This window comes from Saimiri boliviensis, chromosome 6 (genome assembly GCF_048565385.1).
Source record: "Saimiri boliviensis isolate mSaiBol1 chromosome 6, mSaiBol1.pri, whole genome shotgun sequence".
NCBI classification, from domain to species: Eukaryota; Metazoa; Chordata; class Mammalia; order Primates; family Cebidae; genus Saimiri; species Saimiri boliviensis.
In genome coordinates, this window is record NC_133454.1 from 70244615 (window position 1) to 70268649 (window position 24035).

General features: G+C 53.1%; 2 protein-coding genes and 1 non-coding gene across 5 annotated transcripts in view; all 3 read left to right on the forward strand.

Annotated features, from left to right (window-relative positions):
- The window catches only part of GDPD5 (glycerophosphodiester phosphodiesterase domain containing 5), a 91998-nt gene extending 87628 nt beyond the window's left edge, over positions 1–4370 (forward strand). The window contains exons 15-16 of one of the 3 annotated variants that reach the window (XR_012518065.1): positions 1985–2097; positions 3362–3448. Coding sequence is in view for 2 of the 3 variants with exons in the window: in XM_003923476.4 (XP_003923525.1) it covers positions 1985–2097; positions 3362–3510 (262 nt within the window). In the remaining variant the exon portion in view is untranslated. Of the gene's footprint in view, positions 1–1984; positions 2098–3361 lie in introns of all 3 variants that reach the window. The other 2 variants (XM_003923476.4, XM_074400913.1) reach the window with 2 other exon arrangements.
- Positions 4371–8258: 3888 nt separating this feature from the next.
- KLHL35 (kelch like family member 35) lies at positions 8259–16266 on the forward strand. Its single transcript, XM_039470720.2, has 6 exons — positions 8259–9316; positions 10415–10599; positions 12388–12506; positions 13174–13362; positions 14837–15025; positions 15930–16266. The coding sequence occupies exons 1-6, from the start codon at positions 8445–8447 to the stop codon at positions 16116–16118; spliced, it is 1743 nt and encodes a 580-aa protein (XP_039326654.1). The 5' UTR covers positions 8259–8444; the 3' UTR covers positions 16119–16266.
- A 6517-nt stretch (positions 16267–22783) lies between these two features.
- LOC120364744 (U6 spliceosomal RNA) lies at positions 22784–22890 on the forward strand. The gene has a single exon (XR_005579892.1). It is a non-coding gene; the product is annotated as a U6 spliceosomal RNA (small nuclear RNA).
- Positions 22891–24035: the final 1145 nt, after the last annotated feature.

The following is a 24035-nucleotide window of genomic DNA, read 5'->3' on the forward strand; positions in this document are numbered from 1 at the left end:
CCAAAGTGTCTCCCTCTGGGAGAGGGGACCCTGCCTGGGCACCCCCATCCTCCTGCCTCTGGCACTCACCAGGGCCTTCACAACCTGCCCAGGGCAGACCCTACCAAGTTTCTGTCTCTCTCTTCCAATATTCTCCCTCCCTGGCTCTGCCTCTCCCACTGTTTACTCTTCCTGTTTATCTTTTTTCTGCCTCTCCCATCTCTTTCTGTCTCTTCTTTACATTCTGTCTCTGACACCCATCCCGGCTTTGCTCCCCCACACACAGCGTTTTTCTCATTCCCCTGAGGGGATCCCACAGTGGCTGAGCTTCCGGTTCTGGATGTGCCTGGCTGAGAGACCCTGGCCTGACACTGTCCTGGGTTTCAACGTGAATTTCCAGGATGAGACCTAGAGCTTAGGGACCCAAGTCTCCCTCTGTCTAGTGCCTTAGGCCCTCCTGGGTCAGGCAGCTTCACCAACCAGCTTCTAGGAGGAGACGCTGTCCCTGGCTGTGGGACACTCCCCGAGTCATTCCTCTGTCCAGTTGACCAGCACCTGCACATGCTGGCTGCTGCTGGGTCTAGTGCTGTGCCTGCAGCAGGGCCTTCTCATGCGGAGCCCCAGAGTGCCAGGGAGGCCACCCCATGGAGGTTCAGTGGCTGGCGCAGACATGCTGGGTTTGCTCAGACATCCAGGATGGTGTCATTGCTTCCTAGGGATCAGGAGAGGCCTGATGGCAGAAGAGACCCTGGGTGACAAGGCCGGGGGAGGGATATCATTTCCCTTCGGGCCTTATTCTTCCATTGATTTACTCAACAAGCACAGGTCAGGCTTCCGGGACACGGCAGGCACTGATGGTGTCGGGCACAGCAATGAACAGAGAGAGACTTGCTCGCTGCCCTCAATGATTCATAGGGCAGCCAGCCCCGCCAGAGTGTCCGTGCCACCCCTAACTCCTGCTTTCTCCTTGTCTGCCTGCTCTGCTCATCCATCGGCCTGTCCATCTGTCTGTCCACTTCTGCTGCGCTGACCCCACCTAGAAATTTACAATTGGTTTTTTGTGGAGTCTTGACTCCCTCCATCCCCCAAGCAGGGTTCAGTCCCTGAGGCAGTTGGGTTCTTGTTTCCAAGCTGAACACCCACTCCTCTTGGAGGAGACAGGGATAAGAGTCCAATGATCCTTCTGCCTAGATCCCAGGAAGGGTCTAAGTTCAGAGGCCAGGGACCTGGGGCTAGTTCAGAGGAACCACAGTAGTGAAGACAGTGGCCTCGGCTGGGCACAGAACCCTGAGTCCTTTCCACTCAGTGCCTGGTCCCTGCATGCCCTGTGCACACCTCACCTCCCAGCCCACTCTTGAGTCAGTTTACCCCTACCTTGCACCTGTCTCTGCCATCAGAGGAGTCATGCTCCCCTCCCCATTAGAACTGCAACTGGCCCCACTCCAAGTCACTCGAACCCCCTTGCCTTGGGAACCTGTGCAGACCAGCTCTGGGCAAAGCCCCCTACTGCCTGCCTCCACCTTTCCTTCCCTTCCACTCAGGGGGTCTCCCCTCTGGCTTCGCTTACCCTGGTCATGATGGTGGAGCTATCGGAGACATCAATCAGCTAGGACTCCGAGATTGGTGTGTGCCCCAGCTTGGGGGGGACACTCAACAGAATGCCTACTGAGTTCTTCCTGCTTGCTCCCAAATCTGTCGCATTCAGAGAGCCAGGTGCATAACTGGGGACATCCGAGACAGAACTAACCAAACCTAGTCCTGGGCCAGGGCTGCCGACTGACAGCTCTGGAGGTAAGAGGGAAGCCGGGGAGCCCTGGCTGAGAGTCAGTAGGCTCTGATTCAAGCCCCAGCTCCGCCCTCTCTGGGCCTGTTTCCCCATTGTACAGTGGGACAAGAGTCCTGCTGGCCTCTCAGGCCACATCCAGAGAAGCTCTGGAAGTAGGCAGGGTCCCTGCTCCAAGGAAGGGGTGGGAGGGACCTGATGCCCATGGGGCCGTCTCTGCAGGTGGCGCCTGGGTGGCATACGGAGCTACAACCCTGAGCAGATCATGCTTAGCGCCGCAGTGCGCCGGACCAGCCGGGACGTCAGCATCATGAAGGAGAAACTCATCTTCTCAGGTGCGCAGCCCTGTAGACAGGTTGAGGCAGGCCCTGGGCTCAGCTGTCTACACCCCGTCATGCAAACAGATGTGTACGCACACACATTCACATGCAGCACATATGGGTAGGGACACGGACACAGACATACACAAACCCACTGGTATTATACCCACGCACAAAGGCACAAGCACAAGTGTGGAAACACACACCCCGCCACACACAGTCATCCACTCAGTGTCATCCACCATGGCTCGGTGTCCTGGTTGGTGGGCAGGGGTGGGGCAGGGGGAGGAGTCTGTTTTGAAGGCCCATCCCCCTTTGCCGGGTTTGTACTCGGATCCTACAATATTGGCCTCATCCTTGCTCTCTGCCAGTCCCTGTCAACATTCCCAGGCTGATGGAGGCAGCAGCTGCATTAACAGAGGCATGGGAAGTTGAGTTCTGCGATGGGAGTGCTGGGGGAGGGCATGGTCAGACTGCCTGGGCAGTGAGGAAGGCATTGGGTGCCTGATACATTGAGATGGGGAGGATGTGGAGGAGGTGCTTGGGTAATGGCTTCAAGATGAGGGCTGAGTGAGCTCAGGGAAGGAAGGACATTCCAGATGGGCATGGCATGTGTGCAGAGGTGGCAAGGGAGCACCGCTTGCCTGGGCACCAAGAAGGAAGTGAGGCAGCTCCATGGGGCCGAGATCTACTCAGCAGAGCTTTCTTGAGCCTCTGCTCTGTGCCCAACACTCTACCATACCCTGGGGACACAGATGCCCAGAGCACACCCCTGTCCGTGAGGTGTTTTGGGGGCCCAGGCAGCAACCATACAGAATGTGGCCAGGCAGAGGGAAGCAGGGGCTGGGGTGGCCATAAGGAGGCTCCAACCCAGCCTGGGGCTCCGATGAGGCTCCCAGGAGGCTGAGTGACAGATGAGAAGACTTGAGCCAGACTGTAGGAAAAGGAGGTGTTGTTGGAGCAGTCACTCCTGAGAGAGGGGCCGACACACACCAAGGCTCTGAGGAGAGTGGACACATGGGTGTCAAGCTCAGGGGCACAGGTGGTTTTCTGTAGCTGCAAAGTGGAGTCCCAGGGGACAGCAGACAGAGGCGAAGCTAGAGTGCTCAGCAGAGACCAAACGGGCCTTGAGTGCCAGGCTCAATGTCAACCTGAGCCCAGTGGTTTCATCTGCCTCCAAGTGCCTGGCTGGGTGGTGCAGCCTTCCCGCCCCATCTGTCAGCCATTCTCATGACTGCCTCCTCCCCAATTCACATTCTGTCTCCCTCTGGCCCAGCAGAGATCAGCGATGGCGTAGAGGTGTCCGACGAGCTCTCCGTGTGTTCAGACAACAGTTACGACACATACGCCAACAGCACCGCCACCCCTGTGGGCCCCCGAGGGGGTGGCAGCCGTGCCAAGACCCTCACAGAGAGGAGTGGGCGTTAGCTGAAGGCATGTCTGTCCCACCTGTACCTGACACAGAAGCCGGGGAGCCTAGGAGAGCTGGCAGAAGCGTGTCTGAACTCGGAGTGCTCTGGGAGCAGGCTCCACAGCCTCCTCGTGGGCTGCAGCCCCTTGTCAGCCACAGCCTCTCTTGAGGGATACTCCTGTCCCCTGAGCCCAGCTGGGCCAGGACTCAAGCCTCTCAGATGCCCCCACAGGCCTGGGGCTCCTTCTGGGAAGTATGGGACTTAGGGCTTGGTCCCCCCCTTCTGAGGCCCTCTCCTGTATCCCAACCTGAAGCTTTGATGGGTCATGGGCCATGCTGTACCCCCTGTGGCAATGGAGGGTGCGGATGCTCACCTGTGCCGTCTGTCCTGTCTGCCATGAGGCCACTGAGTTCTCCATTGTTATCCTGCCCCACGGGCCTGGGCCAGGCCTCTACTTGAAGCAACTCTGCTCTTCCTGTCAGTCTCGAAGCACAAGGAGGCTCGGCCCAGGAGGAAGCCAGCTGCAATGTGGAGACACGTCCTCCTCCCCACCCCACCTCATGCCACCGCCAGCCCCCTGCCCCAGGAGCAGGCCTGAGCCATGTCCCCTGGGAGCAGCTGGAGATGGCCAGAAGTGAGAGCTCAGGACTACTGAATCCCATGCCCAAGTGTCCAGCAGAGCCCAGGACAGAAGGGTCCCCCAACCCAGGAGTCCACAGACTGATGTGACCTCAGGTTCCCACATCAGTGGCCACAGAACAGGGCTCACCTGGGAAAAGTGTTTTGGACATGGTCAGAGTGGGTATGTGGCTAAGTAGGCCCACAACAGAGGGAACCCAAGGGCCTTGGCCAATACGATTAAAGCTGCCATCTTGATGTGTGTTGTCTCTGAATTGCCAGCAGGAGTGGGGGTCAAGTGTGCTGGGTCTAGGTTTCAGTTCTGATCCTATGATTTGAGGAGGAACCATTCTCAGGAATGAATGGGAAAGTGGCAGGATGGTGCCTCCTCTTCCCTGGGTCCGCAATGATGCCCATGGCTGGGAGCTGGTATCCTCACATGGTGGATAGGGAGACAGTCTTGGACAGGTAAAGTGACTTCCAAAGGCCACACAACTTAGAACAGGCCAAGCCAAAATCCCACTCAGACTCTGGCCCCGGCGCATGTGTGTGCCTCCCATAAGCGGCTAGGAATGACACACAGAGTGGGAGGGCTCCTGGGTCCAATGTAGGGCTGGCAGTGGGACTGGCGGGTGCCCTCGAAGCCACACAAAGGCTTTGTGAACCTCCTGGCTATGCTGGGACAAGCCCTTCGCTCAGGGAGACCTCTTCCTGGCAGGGATTTGGCTTTGACTTCTCCGAGCTTTGGACCTGCCTGAGGCGGGCCCATGCCCATGCCCAGGACTGAGGGCACCTGGGCTGAAAGCCAAAGTACAGCCCTGGGACCACAGGCGTCCTTTCCTTTCAGCCCTTGGGGCCTCTGCTGTCTGTGGGCAGGGGTCAGTGGTGGAGTTGGAGCAGGTCTGTAACTCCCCTCTTTGTCCTGGTCATGGGTGTGTCCTGAGGGAAAAGGGGGAAGCTGAGCCCCAGCCTCAGCCTGCATCAAATTAACTCCATGCTTCCTGAGAGCCAAGTGGTATGTCTCTTCCAAACAGGGATCTTCTGAATAGAATTCTTGAGTCTAGGAGATTCTGGCACTTTATAGGTAAAAAGGAAAAAAGCCCCCTGCAAATGTTGGACGCTCCACTGGACCCCCACAGTAGCCTTGAGGACTTGCCCTCCTGCCTGTGCTACTGAGTGCCTGGCAAGTGCTCTGCCTCCCGGGGCAGAGGTAAGCTCTGACCTCTCTCTGGGCTAAAGGAGTGAGACTCAGAGCCACTGTGCCCCCACACATGCTTAGTCACATTGGCATCTACATGGTCACACAGCCACATGTCCACACCCAGCCAATGCTACACCGTCACTTCATTCCATGCACTTCCACAATCGCACACAGTCACCCTGGAACCTACATGCCCACAACTGCATGATGACACCCCTCCCACATCCCTACTCCAGCACCATACACCTTCAAACCCGCCCTCGTTCAGGAACAAGGCCAGCACCAGGTCACCCCCAAACCCAGGCATGCCAAATCCTGGAGTTGCACACACAGTCAATCCCACTCTTACGGCCCCTTTCTTTGCCTCTCTCCCAGGGCTAGTCCAAGAGTGGAACAAAAGCCCAACATCCCCCTCCCCACTCGCATCTCCCTTCCCCTCCCTCCCCCTTCCTCCTGGCGTCCAGCCCCTTTGTCCTCCCGCAGCTGAGCCCGAGCAGGAGTCAGGCACAGCGTCAGGAACACTGGAGCCTGGGCTGCCAGGGGTGTGGGCGGCAGGCACAGACGGGAGTGATACCTGAGAGCAGCAGCTGCGGAGCACTTGGGAGAGGGCGTGGCCAGGTAAGCGCCAGGTGTGAGGGGCAAGGCTTAGGCTGCAGGGCTGCCGGCTGCGAGGTGTCTGCAAGTCCGAGTGTGGGTTTGTGTGAGTGGATGTGGGTGTGAGAAAAAGACAGTGATAGTGGCATGTTCGAGTTAACTTCTACAGCCTGGGCCCTTCAGTCTGCATCATGACCCCTGGCTTGAAGTGCCTAGATTCAGCCTAGAAGGGAGGATACCTATTGAGCCCTACCTGGGAATTTTTACCTTCCATGTTCCAACTGGGTGTCCTTCAGCCCCCAGACTGGGGATCCCCAGAGTGAATGCTGGATCTGATGACCCTGTGTGTCCAGAGCGCCCAGTGCAGTAGAAAGTAAAATGAAAAAATACTGACACACTTCTAGGAGGGGACTCTCCCTCCCCAGGGAACTGCTTGTGCTGTGGGACACCTCTGGAAGAAGTACATCCTTATGCTGATGAGACCTGTCCTCCTGGGTCTCAACTCAGAGCGTAGTTGCTTTTTGGGCCAGTAGAGGACAGACTGTTTGCAGCATGACCGGTCCTGGCTGCTCCTTGGGACATACCCCATCCTGGCAAGTGTGGCATGCAAACTCTGGAGCCAGGTGCATTCAGGATCCAGCCTCTCCACTTGGGCGAAAGTAGTTAACTTTCGCCGGGCACAGTGGCTCACGCCTGTAATCCTAGCACTTTGGGAGGCCGAGGTGGGTGGATCACCTTAGGTCAGGAGTTCAAGACCAGCCTGGCCATCACGGTGAAACCCCATCTTTAAAAAAAAACAAAAAAAACAAAAAAAACAAAAAAAAAAAAACAAGTAGTTAACTTTCTTGTCCACCAGGGAGCTCATTTCTCATGATGCTGGGCAGGGGATCCGCTGCCCAGGATGACCAGGGCATGAAAGCCAGGCTGACACTGGGCAGGATGTGACCTCCAGAGGCAGCAGAGCAGCTGGGAGCAGGAGGATGGAGGGAAAGGCAGGGCTCAGAGGGTGGTCCTGAGCTTTCTAGAGTAAGCTGATGGATAGGAGGGAGCTCCCTGTCCCTGGGGGTGTGCAAGCAGAGGTGCCTGTTCATAATGGCCAAATCATAACCAGCATGGCCCAGCCCCTCAGTCTGCAGAGTGCCTTCACAACACCCTCCGCCGAGCCTGACTGCAGACCTCTGAAGGGCAGGTGTCCTGTGTGTGCTTGTTTCCCTTATGACTAAACTGAAAGGGCAGGGGTGGGCTAAAGAAACTTCTCAGGGTTGTGAGGATGAAATTAAATAATGTCTATAAAAGCAGCTGGCACACACAGTGTCCTCCCTTCCTCTTGAGTAAAAACAATGTAGGGAAACACTCATGTAGCTCCTACTATGTGCTAGCACTTTTCATACAGCCCATGTAATAGTCATGAAGCCACAGCCCTGGGAGGTAGGCATTATTATCCCATTTCAGATGAGGTAACTGAGGCCAAGGCGGGCAGGTGAGAGGAGGGACTTGCCTTGGCCACACCGTGAGCCAGTGGCAGGGACAGGGTTAGAATCCCCATTTGTCCCTAGAGTTCTTTCCACTTCCTGACGCTGCTACCTGGAGAACACCAACAGAACTCACTAGACACAGGGCCAGCTTCCCTCAGCCTGGGCTCTAACCCGCCCTCCTTTCAGAATTATCCTTTCGGCTGGAATGGACATCCTCCCTGACTCCCCTCCACCCGGGTTCAGCGCCCCTTCTTAAGAACTCCCCCAACACTCGGTGCCTGCCTGAGGCAACCCCGCCAGGCTGGGAGCTCCGGGCACACCCAAACTATGGTTGTCCTTCTCACTGCCTGGCACAGAAAAGGCTCCCAATACTTGTTGAAACCGTTTGCTCGAATGCTGTGTGTATGAATTCTGTCTGTCGGGGGAGTGCTCAGGGTGTGGTCAGCGCCAAGCACCTACCAGACATCCACAGGAGACAGGGTGGACTGAGCAGAGGACTGTGGAGTTACTGTACCCTCTCTCCCCTGCACACGCACACACTGGGTCTCTGTAGGGCAGCCTGAGTCCCTCGACCCAGGGCTTCAGCGCGTCATGGGATCCTCCTTACACAGATGTATTTCCAGGTTCCAGTAACCTCGCTTACCTCCCGATTCAGACCCCGGGGCGGCCAAGGCGCCCTGCTGTTAGCAGCCTGCTGGACTGCCCTACCCCTGCTGGAGTCCCTAACGCCTCCTCCGCTGTTGGAAATCATTCCTTTATTAGACCCTCCTCCGATTACCCTATCTGAGAGCGCGCCATCTGTCTCCTGCAGATAACGATAGGAAAACGTTTAGCGAGTTTGAAGAACCGAAAAGGGCACTGTGTCTGAGTGGGTACGCAGGGCAGAATGTAGTGGTGAGGCGGGCCTGGGTCACTGTTGCCATAAGGAACCTGGACGGTGGACGGAGGGGGGAGTCGCTGAACGAATGGTCAAGGGAGGGAACAAACGGATGAGGGCGGTTCCCTCTCCCGGGCGCAGCCAGGTGGCTTCCCCGACGTTGTTTGTGTTCTCTCCCCGGCAGGATGCGGGAAGCCCCTGGGACGGAGGAGTCGGAGCCGGGCTGCGAGGCGCCTTGTGCTGGCCCTTGCCACGCGCAGCGCGTGCTGCAGACCCTCAACGCGTACCGGCGGAGCGGCACCCTCACCGACGTTGTGCTGCGCGCCGGGGGCCGCGACTTCCCTTGCCACCGCGCGGCGCTCAGCGCGGGCAGCGCCTACTTCCGCAGCTTGTTCGCGGCCGGGCGACCCGAGCACGTCCCAGCTGTGGTGCCCGTGGTGCCCGACGCGCCGGACTCCGGCCCGGCCGGGGCGGCGGAGGCACTAGCGGTGGTGCTCGATTACGTGTACGGCGCGGGCGTGCGGCTGCGCGCGGAGGACGAGGCGGCGGCCGTGCTGGCGCTGGCGGAGCGGCTGGGCGTGGCGGGCCTGCGCGAGGCCTGCGTGCGCTTTTTCGAGCGCCGCCTGCGCGCCGCCAACAGTCTGGCGCTGCGCCGCGTGGCCGCCGCCTTCTCGCTGGCCCCGCTGGCCGAGCGTTGCGGCCGGGTCCTGCGCCAGGCCTTCGCCGAGGTGGCGCGCCACGCCGACTTCCTGGAGCTGGCGCCTGAAGAGGTGGCGGCGCTGCTGGCGGACCCCGCGCTGGGCGTGGCGCGCGAGGAGGCCGTGTTCGAGGCGGCCATGCGCTGGGTGCGCCACGACGCGCCGGCCCGCCGCGGGCAGCTGCGACGCCTGCTGGAGCACGTGCGCCTGCCGCTGCTGGCGCCCGCCTACTTCCTGGAGAAGGTGGAGGCGGACGAGCTGCTGCAGGCCTGCGGCGAGTGCCGCCCACTGCTGCTCGAGGCCCGCGCCTGCTTCATCCTGGGCCGCGAGGCCGGCGCGCTGCGGGCCCGGCCGCGGAGGTACGGCCGCCGTTTCCTAGCCTCCCGCCCTCCGTTCTTCCCACCTTCTTCCACCGCTCATTCATTCCTTCACCATCCTTTAGTACTGCCTCTTGGTTATATTCAGTCATTCGTTGAACATTTTAGAGTCTCTTTGCTTCGAATTCTGCCCTTGACTAGTTAACAGGCCAGTCAGGGAGATGCAGAGATCCCACACCTGGGGCACACTTTCTTTCCTCCTTGCAACCGTGAGAGTACTTACTACTCTACGAAATTTCTGTGCAGGGTACAGGGACGCCTTCTGGGAGCTCACAGACTAATGAGGGATGGAAATAGGCAGGGGCGTGGGGAAAGAGTGAAAGCGGCCTGCCTCGCCCATGGAAAGCTGGACTGGGAGACTCTGGGTAGAGTAGTCCTCAGTCACGCCCCCAGGAACGACACTATCTCTAACGCTAAGCCCAGGGCCTGGGACACAGATGCTTAGTATGTGCCAAAGGAATTAGAAAACCAGTGGCTAAAGGGTATGGAAATTCTGGTGGGGTCAGATGCCTGAGGGGTCAGTGAGAGGGAAGAATGGTTTGCTGAAAGGGTGAGTTATCTGGCTCAATGGAATTAAGGATGAAGGGATGTCGTAGTAGGAGGGAGGCCGCAGAATCAGAGGTTGCACGTGAGAAAAGGGTGTTGATGAGTTAACCCACAGACAAACCTGGGCTTGAATTACAGCTCTGTCGCTTAATGGCTGCATAACTTTGGGCACGCCATGATATGTGAGCCTCAGTTTCCTCCTCTGTGAAAGGGGTAATAATCCCTACTAATAGAATTGTCATACGGATTAAACAAGGTGATTTTTCTAGGTGAGGGCAAGGGATCTGTAAGGATTGTTTTTTCTGTAGTTTAGAGGTCAGCAGAATGCAGTAAGAATTAGTGATTCTCTTCCCATTAATACCCGCAGGGAAAGTTGGAAGTGGCAGAGTCCAGCGGGAGTGGGACCTGAGGGCCGGTGGGTGGGGTGGTGGCAGAAGCGCATGAAAGGAAGCGAGACAGTGTATTGTGGTCGAGAGGGTGAGAGGGCCGGACTTGGGTGCGGCCCAACAGGCACTGGGCTTATCCGCACGCCAGATTCATGGACCTAGCTGAAGTGATCGTGGTCATCGGCGGTTGCGACCGCAGAGGTCTCCTGAAGCTGCCCTTCGCCGATGCCTACCACCCAGAGAGCCAGCGGTGGACCCCACTGCCCAGCCTGCCCGGCTACACTCGCTCAGAATTCGCCGCCTGTGCTCTCCGCAATGACGTCTACGTCTCTGGTGAGGGTGGGGCCGCAACGGGAGCTCACGGGATTGGCTAGTCCCCTCTCGCAATCCGCCCCCTTTGCTTTTCCCTCCAATCGGGAGAGGAAGGCGGGATGTTTCCTGGTAGCCTACAGTTAGTTACTGGCTGGAGTGAGCAGAAACTACGGGTGTGACGCCCCCTTTATTCAGCAATGTCAACTTCAATTCCTATGGTTGCTTTTTGTTCTGAGCCGGTTTCCTAGGGATTTCAGTTCGTGTTAGTATTAATAATCACCTCATCTAGCCTACTGTGTGCCGAACATTATGCTAAGCAGCTTACATTGGTTATCATTTAATCCCCATACAATGCTGTTTACGGATGAGGAAGGCTCAGAGAGGCTCAGAATTTCCCCAATTGTCTCAAAAATGGCAAAGCTAGGAGGAACACAAAGCTGTTTGATACCAACAAACTGTGTCCTCTCTGAGGCTCAGTCCCTAAAGACTCAGAGAAGCATAAAACACAGTCCTTGCTCCCCTGGTTTCCTGGAGAGGAGAGACAGACTTCACTTTACCACCAGGCAGAATGTGATCAGAACTCTGAGAGTCCCCAGATGATCTGGAATGCCACTCAGGGAATCTATCCCAGCTTCATGGAAGGGATGACTTTTCAGCTGGACCTTGAAAGTTGGAGGGAACAGTATAGGCAGAGGCACAAGGGCAAAGACATGCAGAAAGGAACCGTGGGCACTTGGGGCTCTGAAGCACAGGCTGAGTATCATAGATGAGGCAGGAGTCGGATCAGGGAGGCTTTGAGTCTGGAGATAAGTAGATTGAACTTGATGTTGTAGTGAGTTATGGGTGCCTGCAAAGGATAAGGAGCAAGAAAATAAGCAGTGGAGGCCTCAGAGACCACACATTACCACTGGACGGTTTATCCAAGGTCGTTAATGGCTCTGAGCAACATGTGGGGCCTCTGTTGGGTGCCACTAGAAATATACAAAGATGGGACTACCAAACAGATGTGGCTGTGGTCACAGGCTCAGGCTGAGGGGTACAGTTAGGGTTGTCCGCAGGGAGGCCCCCATTCAGAGGTGAATCCCCGACCAAGATCCCCAGGGTGGCTAGGCATGGGAAGAAAAAGTCCACAGCCTGCGTCCCCAGTGTCTGGTCCTATAGGGCATGCCATGTCCTCCAGCAGCACCAATGCTGGGTCTGGAGCCAGAAGCTCTGGTTCTGCCCATTGCTCTGACAAAAGGCCGTGTAGTCTTCAGGTCATTGCTGGTCTCTAAGTCTCATCTGAGTTTCTTATATGTAAATTGGCTGTAGTATTCCCAACACCTCATGGAGGGATGAGATCAGAAATGAAATTGTGCAGGTGAAGGCAGAAGGAAGGGAGAGTTACTGGGCCACCCTCTACCCCTCCTGGCTCCCAGTGCAGGTGGCTCTGCTTTTCCTGGGTCCCCAGCACATTCCAGATGCTTGCCTTGGGTACCCTTTGCACTCTTACCTTTAGTACAGCAGTCCCTCCTTTGCTTCTCTGAGCACAGAGCCTGACAGACCACCACCACTGCCCAATGAAAACTAGCCCCTTCTTCCTGAATCTTTCAGCCTTCTCCCTTCAAGAGTCCTAACTCAGACCTTCTCACCACTTACTCAGAGCACACTGTCTGGGTCATAGACCCAGAGTCTTACACCAGCTCAAGGGGAACTCCTGCTGCCTTCCCGTAACCCTTCTTTTGGATCTGGGGGCCCTAGTTTCTAGCTCTTTGGGGGTGCTGGGGACAGCAAGACAGCTGTGGGCAACAGGTGCTTCTCTCTCCCTAGGAGGCCACATCAACAGTCACGATGTGTGGATGTTTAGCTCCCATCTGCACACCTGGATCAAGGTAGCCTCTCTGCACAAGGGCAGGTGGCGGCACAAGATGGCAGTTGTGCAGGGGCAGGTAGGCACGAGCTGCACCTGCTACCCTGGGACCCAAGGTACAGATCTGTGGATGTCCTGGAGGGAGGTGCTCTAAAACCCTCTTTTTGTAAGAAGGGTCTGAGGCCCCCCGAAAAAGAAAGAGACTTGTCCAAGGTCACATAATAATACTGATGCTAATAATAATAGCAATTACTGTAACAGTAACAGCCTGATGGTCAAGGGTGTAGGCTCTGGGGTCATACAGTCTAGGTTCAGAGGTTGACTCTGCCACTCAAGACAAAAAGAATCTGTCAATTATCTTTGTAAGCTACATCCCGAATCCAGAAACACAAATAAAAATGCTGCTTAGAATCAATTAAGTGGGGTGGTAAAGTCTAATACTAGCTATTATTATTAAGCATCAGCTTGGTGTCAGGTATTTTACAGCTCTAACCCGAATTCAGTACCCATCCTAGAGAAAGGTCTCATTATCCCCGGTAAATGAGAGGAAACCGGCTCAGGGAGGTACAGCAACTAGGTGGAGGACGCCCAGGTGGTGGCAGCGCTGGGCTTCCGGGTCGGTTTGGTCCTGAAGTTGGGTTGGGGACAGGTTAGTTTCCAGCTCAAAGACTGTAAGACTGAAGCAGCGAGCCCGAGGGGCCTAAGGCCCTGACTCCTGGCGCCATGGCCCATGTTCTCACTTGCAGCTGTTCGCGGTGGGTGGCTTCGACGGCCTGAGGCGCCTGCGCAGCGTGGAGCGCTACGACCCCTTCTCCAACACCTGGGCGGCTGCCACGCCCCTCCCGGAGGCCGTGAGCTCGGCAGCGGTGGCGTCCTGCGCGGGCCAGCTCTTTGTGATCGGGGGTGCCGGGCAGGACGGCGTCAATACGGACAAGGTGGGCGCGGGCATCGGGAGGCTGCGGCGCCCAATGTGTGCCAGGCGCAGAGCTGGGCATTTCCATGCCCTTGTCCATTTCTTTACTTAATCCCATCAACAGCCCAGACAAATCACCTCCATGTTTCAGGCAAGGAAATGAGCAGAAAAAATGACCCCAAGGTCACACAATGGGTCAGCAGCATACCAAGACTCAAATGTTTGGGCTGGTGCCATGTAAGTTTCATAGATTTTAAAAATTAAGGGCAAGATAGTTAAAATGTTTTTGTTCCATTCCAAAAATAATACACTCATTACTGAAAACTTAGAGAAAACAGAATAGAAAAAAATCACCCATAATCCCCCTGTTTAGGCAGAGCTGCTATTAATATTTTGATGCATTGCCTTCCAGGCTTCCACCGAATTGATTTTTGTTTTTCTTGCAGTTTTGTGTTCTCACTGTTAGTAGAATTTTGCATCCTGCTTTTTATTCTAATTTAAGTATGAGCACTTTCCACGTGCTTAGCAACTGTACAGCTGTTATTTCAATGTCTGTACTATTCCACTTGGTGGATGAACTAGAGTCTACTCATCTTTTATTGTTGGACATTTAGGCTTTTTGCAAATAAAAATCTTTATTATAGCAGTTCCCTCCTCCCCTGATGGCTCATAGGCCTGTGGTCCTGAGACCTATTTCCCAAATTAGGGTGCCCAGCCTTTTTAATTCCCTGACCACATTCTTCCAGCAAACCCTCCTGGAGTGGAGTGATGGGCACTCATGGTGGGAGGCCCCATTTAACACCATCCCATGCGGCACAAATTTATTACAGGCTGCTGTAGGGGGTCTCCAAGGAAACAGTTGAGGAAATAGAGTGAGGTGAGCAGGGAACTGTACAAAAACTGTTAAGGGCATCAGAAACACCCATGGGCATGTGAACAGCTGTAGGAATAGGACTGCAAGACACCTCAATTGGAATCTTATGACCTGAGAGCACCAGGAAAAGAGTTGGCAGTGTATTCAGCCAGGAACACATCCCTGTGGGGGGGGTCTGCTCTATAACCCTTTATAACCCTAAAGCAGATGGTACCTCTCCCAGCTCTGTGTGATGTGCCCCTGTGATTCATCTCACATGACGCAACTGTGTTCTCCATCAGAGGGAGGCTGTTCCCGCAAGGGGAGGAGGAGTGGAAACACCAGGGAAGCCTGTAAGGATGGGGTGGCATTTGAGCAGGACCTTGAAAGATGAGGCTTTTGACAAAGGGAGTCCAGAGGCAGAGGATAGAACATAGAACTAGATGGAGAGCCCTTGAGGGCAGGAACCGTGGCTCTCCCCCTCCCTCCCAGATGCTGGCTTGGGCCTGGTGGACATCTGGCAAATGTTGTTTTGAATGAGTGTCCCTTGGGGAGAGAGGTGGCAGCGTGTGGGCAGTGGGGCAGTTGCGGGGGGGTGGGGGGGAGGTGAGGCTTCATCACCACTGCTCCTCTTGCCCCTCAGGTGCAGTGCTTTGACCCCAAGGAAGACCAGTGGAGCCTGCGGTCACCAGCACCCTTCTCACAGCGGTGTCTCGAGGCTGTCTCCCTGGATGACACCATCTATGTCCTGGGGGGTCTCATGAGCAAAATCTTTACCTATGATCCAGGCACAGATGTGTGGGGGGAGGCAGCTGTCCTCCCCAGCCCTGTGGTAAGTGGAAGCTTCAAGGCAGGAGAGCAGAAGCCATTTCTAAGGCTCTGGTTCTTGGAGCTTGTGAATCTGGTGTGACTCCATGCTTGGTGGTTTTGTTATACATAGTTCTCTAGCCTTGTCCTCAGTGATAGCGAACCATGCATTTCACAGATGAGGAGATTGGCCTTAGAGAGCTTCAGCACCTAGCCCCTGTTAAGGCAGAGCCTAGAACTCTGCAGTTCCAAGTGCTGTAGCTTTGAGTGGGAGTTTGGTCTAAATGACCCTGCGGTTTCTCCTGCCCTAAGGCCACTGCTGGTAACCAATTATGGGGAAAGAGGTAGGAAAGAGACTAAGTTCTGCTCTCTAGTGATATGAGGCCCAAGTCCTGGGAGCTCTGGCCCCTGCAGTTCCTTGCCTCCCCTACCTTCATCTCCATCCCCCAAAATTCCAGAGACTACACAGGTATGGCTGGACTGGTGGTCTCTGCCAGTTCTGACCTTTAGTGACCTTAAGAGTGAGATTTCTGGCTTCTCTGAGTCTGAGATTCTAAGATGGTGGCAGTGGAGATTATTGTTACTGGTGTGCTTACCATATTCCAGGCTCTATGTAAAATGCTTTATATGCTTAACTCCCATTAACTGTTAAGGGAATCCTGTGAAGAAGGCACTCTTGTTCTTCTCCCTTTGCAGATGAGGAAACTCACAGGTCCAGAGAGGTTAAGTGACTTGCCTAAGGCCATTCGCTGAGTAAGGCTCAAGCCAGAGCTCGAACTCTGGTCCATCCAGTGTCCTGCCTCTCTGCAGTCCGGATTGCCTGCTCACAGTCTGTGGGTCAAGGTTCTCTTATCTGGCCTGGCCAGGTAGAGACAGAGGGAGCACAGGCTGGACCTGATCGTTAATTGTGTTTCTGTTTGTCCACCCAGGAGAGCTGTGGAGTCACTGTGTGTGATGGGAAGGTCCACATCCTTGGTGGGCGGGATGATCGCGGAGAAAGCACCGATAAGGTCTTCACCTTTGACCCCAGCAGTGGGCAGGTGGAGGCCCAGCCATCCCTGCAGCGCTGCACCAGCTCCCATGGCTGTGTCACCATCGTCCAGAACCTGGGCAGGTGACTCAGACTTGGACAGCCTGAGCCAGGAGGCAGAGCGGCAAGCAGAGCTCAGGTGTACACTCTTCTCCCTCATGGCACCTTCACACAAACAGCCCTTAACTTAATGGTCCCTTTTCTTGCAGAAATAAAACCTTTTCCAGCCTGTCCAAGATGGTGAAACCCCGTCTCTACTAAAAATAAAAAAATAAAAATTAGCCAGGTGTAGTGGCGGGCGCCTATAATCCCAGCTACTTGGGAGGCCTGAGGCAGAGAATTGCTTGAACCCAGGAGGTGGAGGTTGCAGTGAGCCGAGATCGTGCCACCGCACTCCAGCCTGGGCGACAGAGCAAGAATCCATCTCAAAAACAAAGAAACAAACAAAAAAACCAACAACTTTGTTGGATCTGTGTTCCAGCTGCAGTCTGCCCTCCTGGAGATGGAATGTCCAATATCTGCTCCCTGTGTTTACTCTTTATGAGGCACTTTCATACCATTGCAGTCTATTTGAGCTACAATCACAAAACACCTTAGACTGGGTGATTTATGGACAACAGAAACTTAGTTCTCACAGTTCTCAAGGCTGGGAAGTGCAAGATCAGGTGGCCAGCAGATCTGGTGTTGGCAAGGGTGCTCTGCTTCATAAATGGTGTTTTCTTGCTGAGTCTTCTCATGGTAGAGGGAGGCCAGGCAGCTCCCTCCGACCTCTTCTATGAGGGCTCTCACCTCACTCAGGAAGGCCCTACCCCCATTCGTAAGCAACTTCATCTCTTCCCTAAGGCCCTACCTCTTACTATCACTTTCGGTATTAGGTTCTGACATATACATTATCTCACTTACTTTCAAAAGAGTAGTGTGGGCATTTTTTAAAAACTATAAAATATTTCATGCATAAAAAGAACCTGTTATATATGTAAACAGTTAGAGAATAATTAAAATGTCTGTTTCCCACCACTTAAAAAGACATGGTTACAAACACCTCTGTAGGCCTGTGTCCATTCCCAAACACATCCCTTCCCACACTCCTCCCAGATGAAGTTGCTGTCCTTAAATTTGAGATTATCAGCACTCACTGCTAGGAGCCAGGTACAAGTGGTGGGGGTGGTGTCGGGGCTCCTCCACTCGTGGAAGAGGCTAAAACAAAAAGTTATGAATCCCTGAGCAACCACGGAGTGGAGGCTCACAACAAACTGCAGGCTCAGGGTGGGGGCACCGCAACCACAGGTCCCTGAGAATAGAGTCACCCTGCTCTGCACCAGATCCTGTGAGCTGCCCAGTGTCAACGGGGGCACAAGTTCCTGATGGCACTGTACACCTGGGGCACTGGGCACAGTGGCTCACACCTGTAATCCCAACACTTTGGGAGGTCAAGGTTGGTGGATCACGAGGTCAGGCATTCGAAACCAGCCTGGCCATCATAGTGAAACCCCATCTCTACTGAAAATACAAAAATTTAGCCGGGCATGGTGGTGGGTACTTGTAATCCCAGCTCCTTGGGAGGCTGAGGCAGAAGAATCGCTTGAACCTGGGAGGCGGAGGTTGCAGTGAGCCTACATCGCGTCACTGTGCTCCAGCCCAGGCAACAGTGTGAGACTCCACCTCAAAAACAAAACAAAACAAAACGTCTGGGGCTCTAGGGGCAACAACAAACTGCTGGGTAGAAAGGGAACAAAAGACACCATAGATTGATTCTGCGAGGTTCTGGGCCTGTGGCTGTGAGGCCTGGAGAGGCTGGCCAGGCCCCAGCTGCAGGCTCCCCCTCATTTGTACTCAGATTGCCTTTGGGAGAGGAATGATCATCTGCTTCTTTCGTCTCCCTCCAGCACAAGGCCAGCCCCACATCCCACCCCCTCTTCCAAAGCCCCAGGGCCCTGTCTACAGGGTCTCTCCAGCCGGGGGCTGACCCATCACAGCAGGCATAAAGGCCCGGGTCCCAGCTGAGCTCCGACCTGCCGATTATCCCAGATTAGGGAGCCTGTGACCATCTGGACGCAGCTGATAATGGCAGCAGGGGGAGCGGAGTGGGCACACCGAGCCTGCCTGCTCCCACCCCATGGGGAGTGCTCAGGACAAAGCAAAGGCAGAACCATATCACTGGTCTACTCTGGAAAAAGGTAGGGGCAGAGCCAGGGCATGTTCTTTCCAAAGACACGGGCATCTCAGCTGGCTGGAGCCTTCCGGCATGCCAGGCAGGGCGCCCCATTTCCCCTGCACTGACTGTTCATGCCTCCAGTGTGCTTTCATGCAAGTGCCGACGCCCTCTCCTCTTTGTCCACCCAGGCCCACTTCATAACCTCAACCCGAGTTGCCTCTTCTTGTGCCTCTTCCTTATCTGCTGCCCTCTCTATCACCGGACACATGGCCAGGCGTTTCTTTTTATGTGACCTCTCTAGTCTCTCCTGACACACTCATAGGATGCTCCTTGAGGCAGGAAAGGTGTCAGCTTCCCCTGTGTCCTCCAATGCCTGGAACAAGGCTTCCCATTGACTATACTACATCTTGTAATAGCTGTAAGGCAGGCACTATTGCTGCCCACCTGCCCCTTCACAAATGAGTTAACAGAGACTTAGCATTGGATTCAGACCAGGTCCCAGCTGTCTCCCCCAGGCTCTGCTAACCTGACAAACAGCCTGAGTGCAGCACAGTTGTGTGGAAGGAGGAGAGACCGTCATTGCCACCATGGGGAATCCCAGTCCGACGGGATACTGTCCCTGCCCTAGAGGCCTGCAGCTAGATGGAGACATGGTTCTTGTCTCCAAATAAACGAGAGGGATTGCTGCCACTCAGCAGGAAGCCAGGCCAGGAGTTCTGAGAGCACTGAGCCCTCAGGTGTGCGGGTCTGCCATTCGCTCCCTTGTTGAAAACAGAGACTTCACTGGTGGTATACCCTCAGAAGCCACTGAACCCAAATTTAGTTTTGAGTTTCTTTTTTGAGCGGTTCAATATGTAAGGATTGATATTTTATGGCTATTCTTAGTGGTCTTCCAAAGAACAAAATTTATTTAAAAAAAAAAAAAAAAAAAAAAAGACAATTCCAGCACTTTGGGAGGCTGAGGTGGGTGGATCACCTGAGGTTAGAAGTTCAAGACCGAGTTCAAGACCAGCCTGGCTAACAAGGCGAAACCTCATCTCTACTAAAAATACCAAAATTAGCCAGGTGTGGTGGTATACGCCTGGAGTCCCAGCTACTGAGGAGGCTGAGGCAGAATCACTTGAACCTGGGAGGTGGAGGTTGCAGTGAGCCTAGGTTGTGCCACTGTACTCCAGCCTGGGCAACAGAGAGACTCTGTCTCAAAAATTTAAAATAAAAATAAAAACAAAATGAAACATTCATTACCATATGAATGTATTAGATTTTTTTTTTTTTTTTTTTTTTTTTGAGACGGAGTCTCACTTGGTTGCCCAGGCTGTAGTGCAGTGGCGAAATCTCAGCTCACTGCAACCTCTGCCTCCCTGGTTCAAGTGATTCTCCTGCCTCAGCTTCCCAAGTAGGTGGGATTATAGGCATGCATAACCACACCCACTAATATATATATATATATATGTTTTGTTGTTGTTGTTGTTGTTGTATTTTTAGAAGAGATGGGTGTTTCACCATGTTGTTGGCCAGGCTCGTTTGGAACTCCTGACCTCCTCTGCCTCCCAAAGTACTAGGATTACAGACATAAGCAACTGAACCCAGCCTGGTTTTCTTTTTTGAGACAGTTTCATTCTTGTTGCCCAGGCTGGAGTGCAATGGCGTGATCTTGGCTCACCAAAACCTCCACCTCCCGGGTTCAAGTCATTCTCCTGCCTCAGCCTCCTGAGTAGCTGGGATTACAGGCACATGCCGCCATGCCCAGCTAATTTTTTGTATTTTTAGTAGAGACGGGGTTTCACCATGTTGACCAGGATGGTCTCAATCTCTCGACCTCGTGATCCACCCGCCTCGGCCTCCCAAAGTGCTGGGATTACAGGCTTGAGCCACCGCGCCCGGCCTCAGAGCAATACATTTCTAAAGACAAAAAAGAAACATGGTAATTTCATCCAGTTAAGTAATTCTACGGGAAGAATTTCATCACACAATACTGTGTGATAAAAACCTGGACCAGTGAATTGGGATGACTATTTTTCCTGGCATATTGAGGGTAAACCAGTGAGCAAAGGATCCAGCACCTTTGGCATCCACCCCCTCTGGCAGGGAAGTGGCCCTATTGCTGTGCGATGCTTCCCCTTCTGCTCTCTCTAAAAAGCAAAAGCATCTTAAAGGCCAGCTCTACCCTCTCTCTAAGCAGTTGAGGGCTCAGAGTCCAGCTCTCCTGCCACACAAAGGGCTGTGGGCATAGACTGGTTGCGGGGGTAGTCAATGGCCTGCCCATGCAGGCGAGATGCATACATCACAGTGGAACTCCCTCCTCCGTAGACAAAGACGCAGCTGTACCTGGGCAGGCTGAGCAGTTAGCACAGCACTGGACCAGGCAGCAGAGGCGTGGCTTCATGTGAATTTCAGAGCTACTGGGGCTCCATCTTCTTTGTGAAAATTAGAGTTTGGGATCACACAAGTCACTCCCAATTGAAGGTGTCAGGTTACTTGTTCTCAAATTGGAAGTCAGGATCTTGACATTCTAAATACGTATTTTTTAAAATTCAAGACCAATTTATTCTCAAATTTTGCGAACACAGAAATACTGTCCTTGAAGTGCATTTAAACCAGTCTTTCAATTCACTTCATCCTGTATTTTATTCTCATTAAAAATTTTTTTAACTTTTTTTCCCTACATCACCATTGCCATCCATCCTATATTTTTTTCCATCTTAGTCTTTCTCCATTGGAGATAAAAACCAAAATAAAACATAACCTAAATATGGTTAAAAAATGTTTAGGATCTTGGGTTCCAGGCAGTTCAAAAACTCTGCCAAAAGGTTATACTTACCACATTGCCACAATAGCAGACAAAAGAATTAGGACACTGAAATGGGTAGGGTGGTCCTAGCATTGTCCCAGCCAGCTGGATCACATGGTCACGAGAGTCCAGGGCCAGGGGTGGCAGTTGGCCCAATGCCAGCCTACTCATCCCTCGAATGAAAGTAGAGCCAAAGCTTCAGCTGTGTGGCCACGGGGGTGGGGCAGACTTGTGGAAAACCAGGCCGTGAGGCTACAAACTCCCTGGGTGCTGGTGGTCCTGGAGGGGTGGAACCTGTAGCTCCACCTCTTATCTGACGAGCTGCATGCCACATCGGGGAGGTAGACCCACTTCCTCCCTGATCTCTAGATCTTGATCTGGGCTGAGGCTGGGCAGCCTGGTCATTTTGGCCAATGCTCACACAGTAGCTCATCTCCACAGGTTAACAGTCACCTTCCTTCCCAAGACTCCAGCATCCCCTTACAGGTGTAGTTTCTGGTGGCAGTGTCCTATAGCTGGGACACACCACTAGCAGTTGAGGGGTGTGGGCCAAGCAGCACCTCAGAAAACAAGGATCTGGGGCTGCAGCTCTGGGAAGGGGCCAGGAGGGCTCAGCAAGGGCCCAGGAGGGGCCGGGAGAGATCAGCCAATGTTTCTTACCTCCCAGGATCAAGCGATCCTCCCACCTCAGCCTCCCAGTAACTGAGACTATAGGCATGTGCCACCAAGCCCGACCAATTTTTAAATTTTTTTAAAGATGGAGTCTGGCTATGTTACCCAGGTTGGTCTTGAACCCCTAAGCTCAAGTGATCCTCCCGCTTTGGCCTCCCAAAGTGCTGAGATAAAAGATGTGAGCCACCATACCCTGCCAATATTTTTTAAAGCCTAAGAAAAATCACAAATTCCCCCTAAGTATGTGTTAAACTTGTAAAATGAGGTGATGAAATCTGTCCATTATAAGGGATGTCAAGAAGATTAAATGTTTATAGCAAGCTCAGGACATGTAACAATTACCTTCTCACCATGGTCATGCTTATCCTATAAATGTAGCTTTGATTAATAACAGCGTCAGACTAGTCTGGGTATTATAAGGGGGAAAATAAAGAGCAAATGGTTTCATAAATAAAATAATATCAAAATCTGATGTCCCTGAGAACAGTAAGAAAAACATTTTTTTTTTTTTTTTTTTTTTTTAAAGATGGGGTTTCACCATGATGGCCAGGCTGGTCTTGAACTCCTGACCTTAGGTGATCCACCCACCTCGGCCTCCCCAAGTGCTAGGATTACAGGCGTGAGCCACTGCACCCGGCCTAGAAAAACAATCTTTGAGGTTGAAAATATTCACTCTCTACACTTAAATGTTTTCCAGCCTCTTATGTTGGCAGGCCCTACTTTGAAGTACAACAGCTGCATTTATACATAGCAACATAACATCTCAGAATCACTAGAGGGAAGCTTGTAATCCCAGCACTTTGGAAGAGGTGGGCAGATCATCAGAGGTCGGGAGTTCAAGACCAGCCTGACCAACATGGCGAAACCCTGTGTCTACTAAAAATACAAAAATTAGCAGGGTGTGGTGTGGTGACACATGCCTATAATCCCAGCTACTCGGGAGGCTGAGGCACAAGAACTGCTTGAACCTGGGAGGTGGAAGTTGCAGTGAGCCAAGATTGTGCCACTGCACTCCAGCCTAGGTGACAGAGTGAGCTTTGTCTCAGAAACAACAACAAAAAGAAATATTCAAGATGGAAAATGGAACAAGGCACAGTAAACGGCCAAATTCACCATCTTTTAAAATGTGGATATTGTGCTTGCTTCGGCAGCACATATACTAAAATTGGAATGATACAGAGAAGATTGGCATGGCCCCTGAGCAAGGATGACACACAAATTCGCGAAGCAGTCCATATATTTTTTTTTAATCTTAAAAAAAAAAAAAAGTCATCCAATTTCAAATTGAGCCATTGAAAAAAATAATAAATTTTAAAAAATAATAAAATGTGGATATTGATTATCTGCCCAGCTATGCCCACCTTTCAGCAGAAGCAGAAAGTGTGGCACCTGTAGTCAGGGCACATGCAGTTTGGGATGGGCAGAATGCACTATCATGAATTTAGCTATTAAAATCCAAGAGGATCTGCCTAAGTAGTGGTGATAGTAATAGCTAGCACTTTCTGGGGTAGGTCAGGCATTGTGCTAAGCACTCTACATGCAGATGACAAAGAAAGGGAGCCACAAGGAGGTAATGGATGTGTTTGCACTCATACTGCTAAGTTGTATACCTGGTGCTGAATCCAAACTGTCAGACTTAAAAGAGCTGGGCTTTTTTTTTTTCTCTTAGCCGTATTTTCCTTTATTGTCCAAGTTTTCTACAATGAGTGTTGTCTTATTTTTTGACACAGTATCACTCTGTCACCGAGGCTGGAGTGCAGTGACACGATCTTGGCTCATTGCTACCTCCACCTCCTGGGTTTAAGCAATTCTCATGCCTCAGCCTCCCAAGTAGCTGAGATTCCAGGCATGTGCCACCAAACCTCGCCTGGCTAATTTTTGTATTTTTAGTAGAGATGAGATTTCACCATGCTGGCCAGGCTGGTCTCCCAACTTCTGGCCTCTACTGATCCACCAGGCCAGGCCTCCCAAAGTGCTGGGATTACAGGTGTGAGCCACTGCACCTAGCCCGACCTGGGCTCTGTTATGTCTCCAAACAAAGGGAATATACTAGACAATGAACGCTAGAGAAGAAACACAAAAACACATACTGATAGTTACATCTCCTTTAACTCCCACAACAGCTCTGTGAGATAACCAAGGATCAGAAAGGTCCAAGGTCACCCACTCACTGAATCAGTGCTGGTGCCAAGATTTGATCCCAGGTCTCTGACTGCAATGCTCAGCTTCTCCCCCACCTCAAGTCTCCTTAGTGAAGCACTGCAGAGGAAGGTGTCCCCACTCAGCTCATCACCACAGCAGCACTGACATCCTCATAGTCTTTGCCTAATTTCCCAGGTAGGAGTATGGAGAATGGCTGACTGAAGGTGGTGAGTTGGGTGGGGTCT

Coding starts and splice junctions, on each gene's coding strand:
- KLHL35 (XM_039470720.2), top strand. CDS start 8,445: ATGCGGGAAGCCCCTGGGACGGAGGAGTCGGAGCCGGGCTGCGAGGCG. Junction 9,317..10,414: donor CTGCGGGCCCGGCCGCGGAG/GTACGGCCGCCG, acceptor TCCGCACGCCAG/ATTCATGGACCTAGCTGAAG. Junction 13,363..14,836: donor ACGGCGTCAATACGGACAAG/GTGGGCGCGGGC, acceptor CTTGCCCCTCAG/GTGCAGTGCTTTGACCCCAA.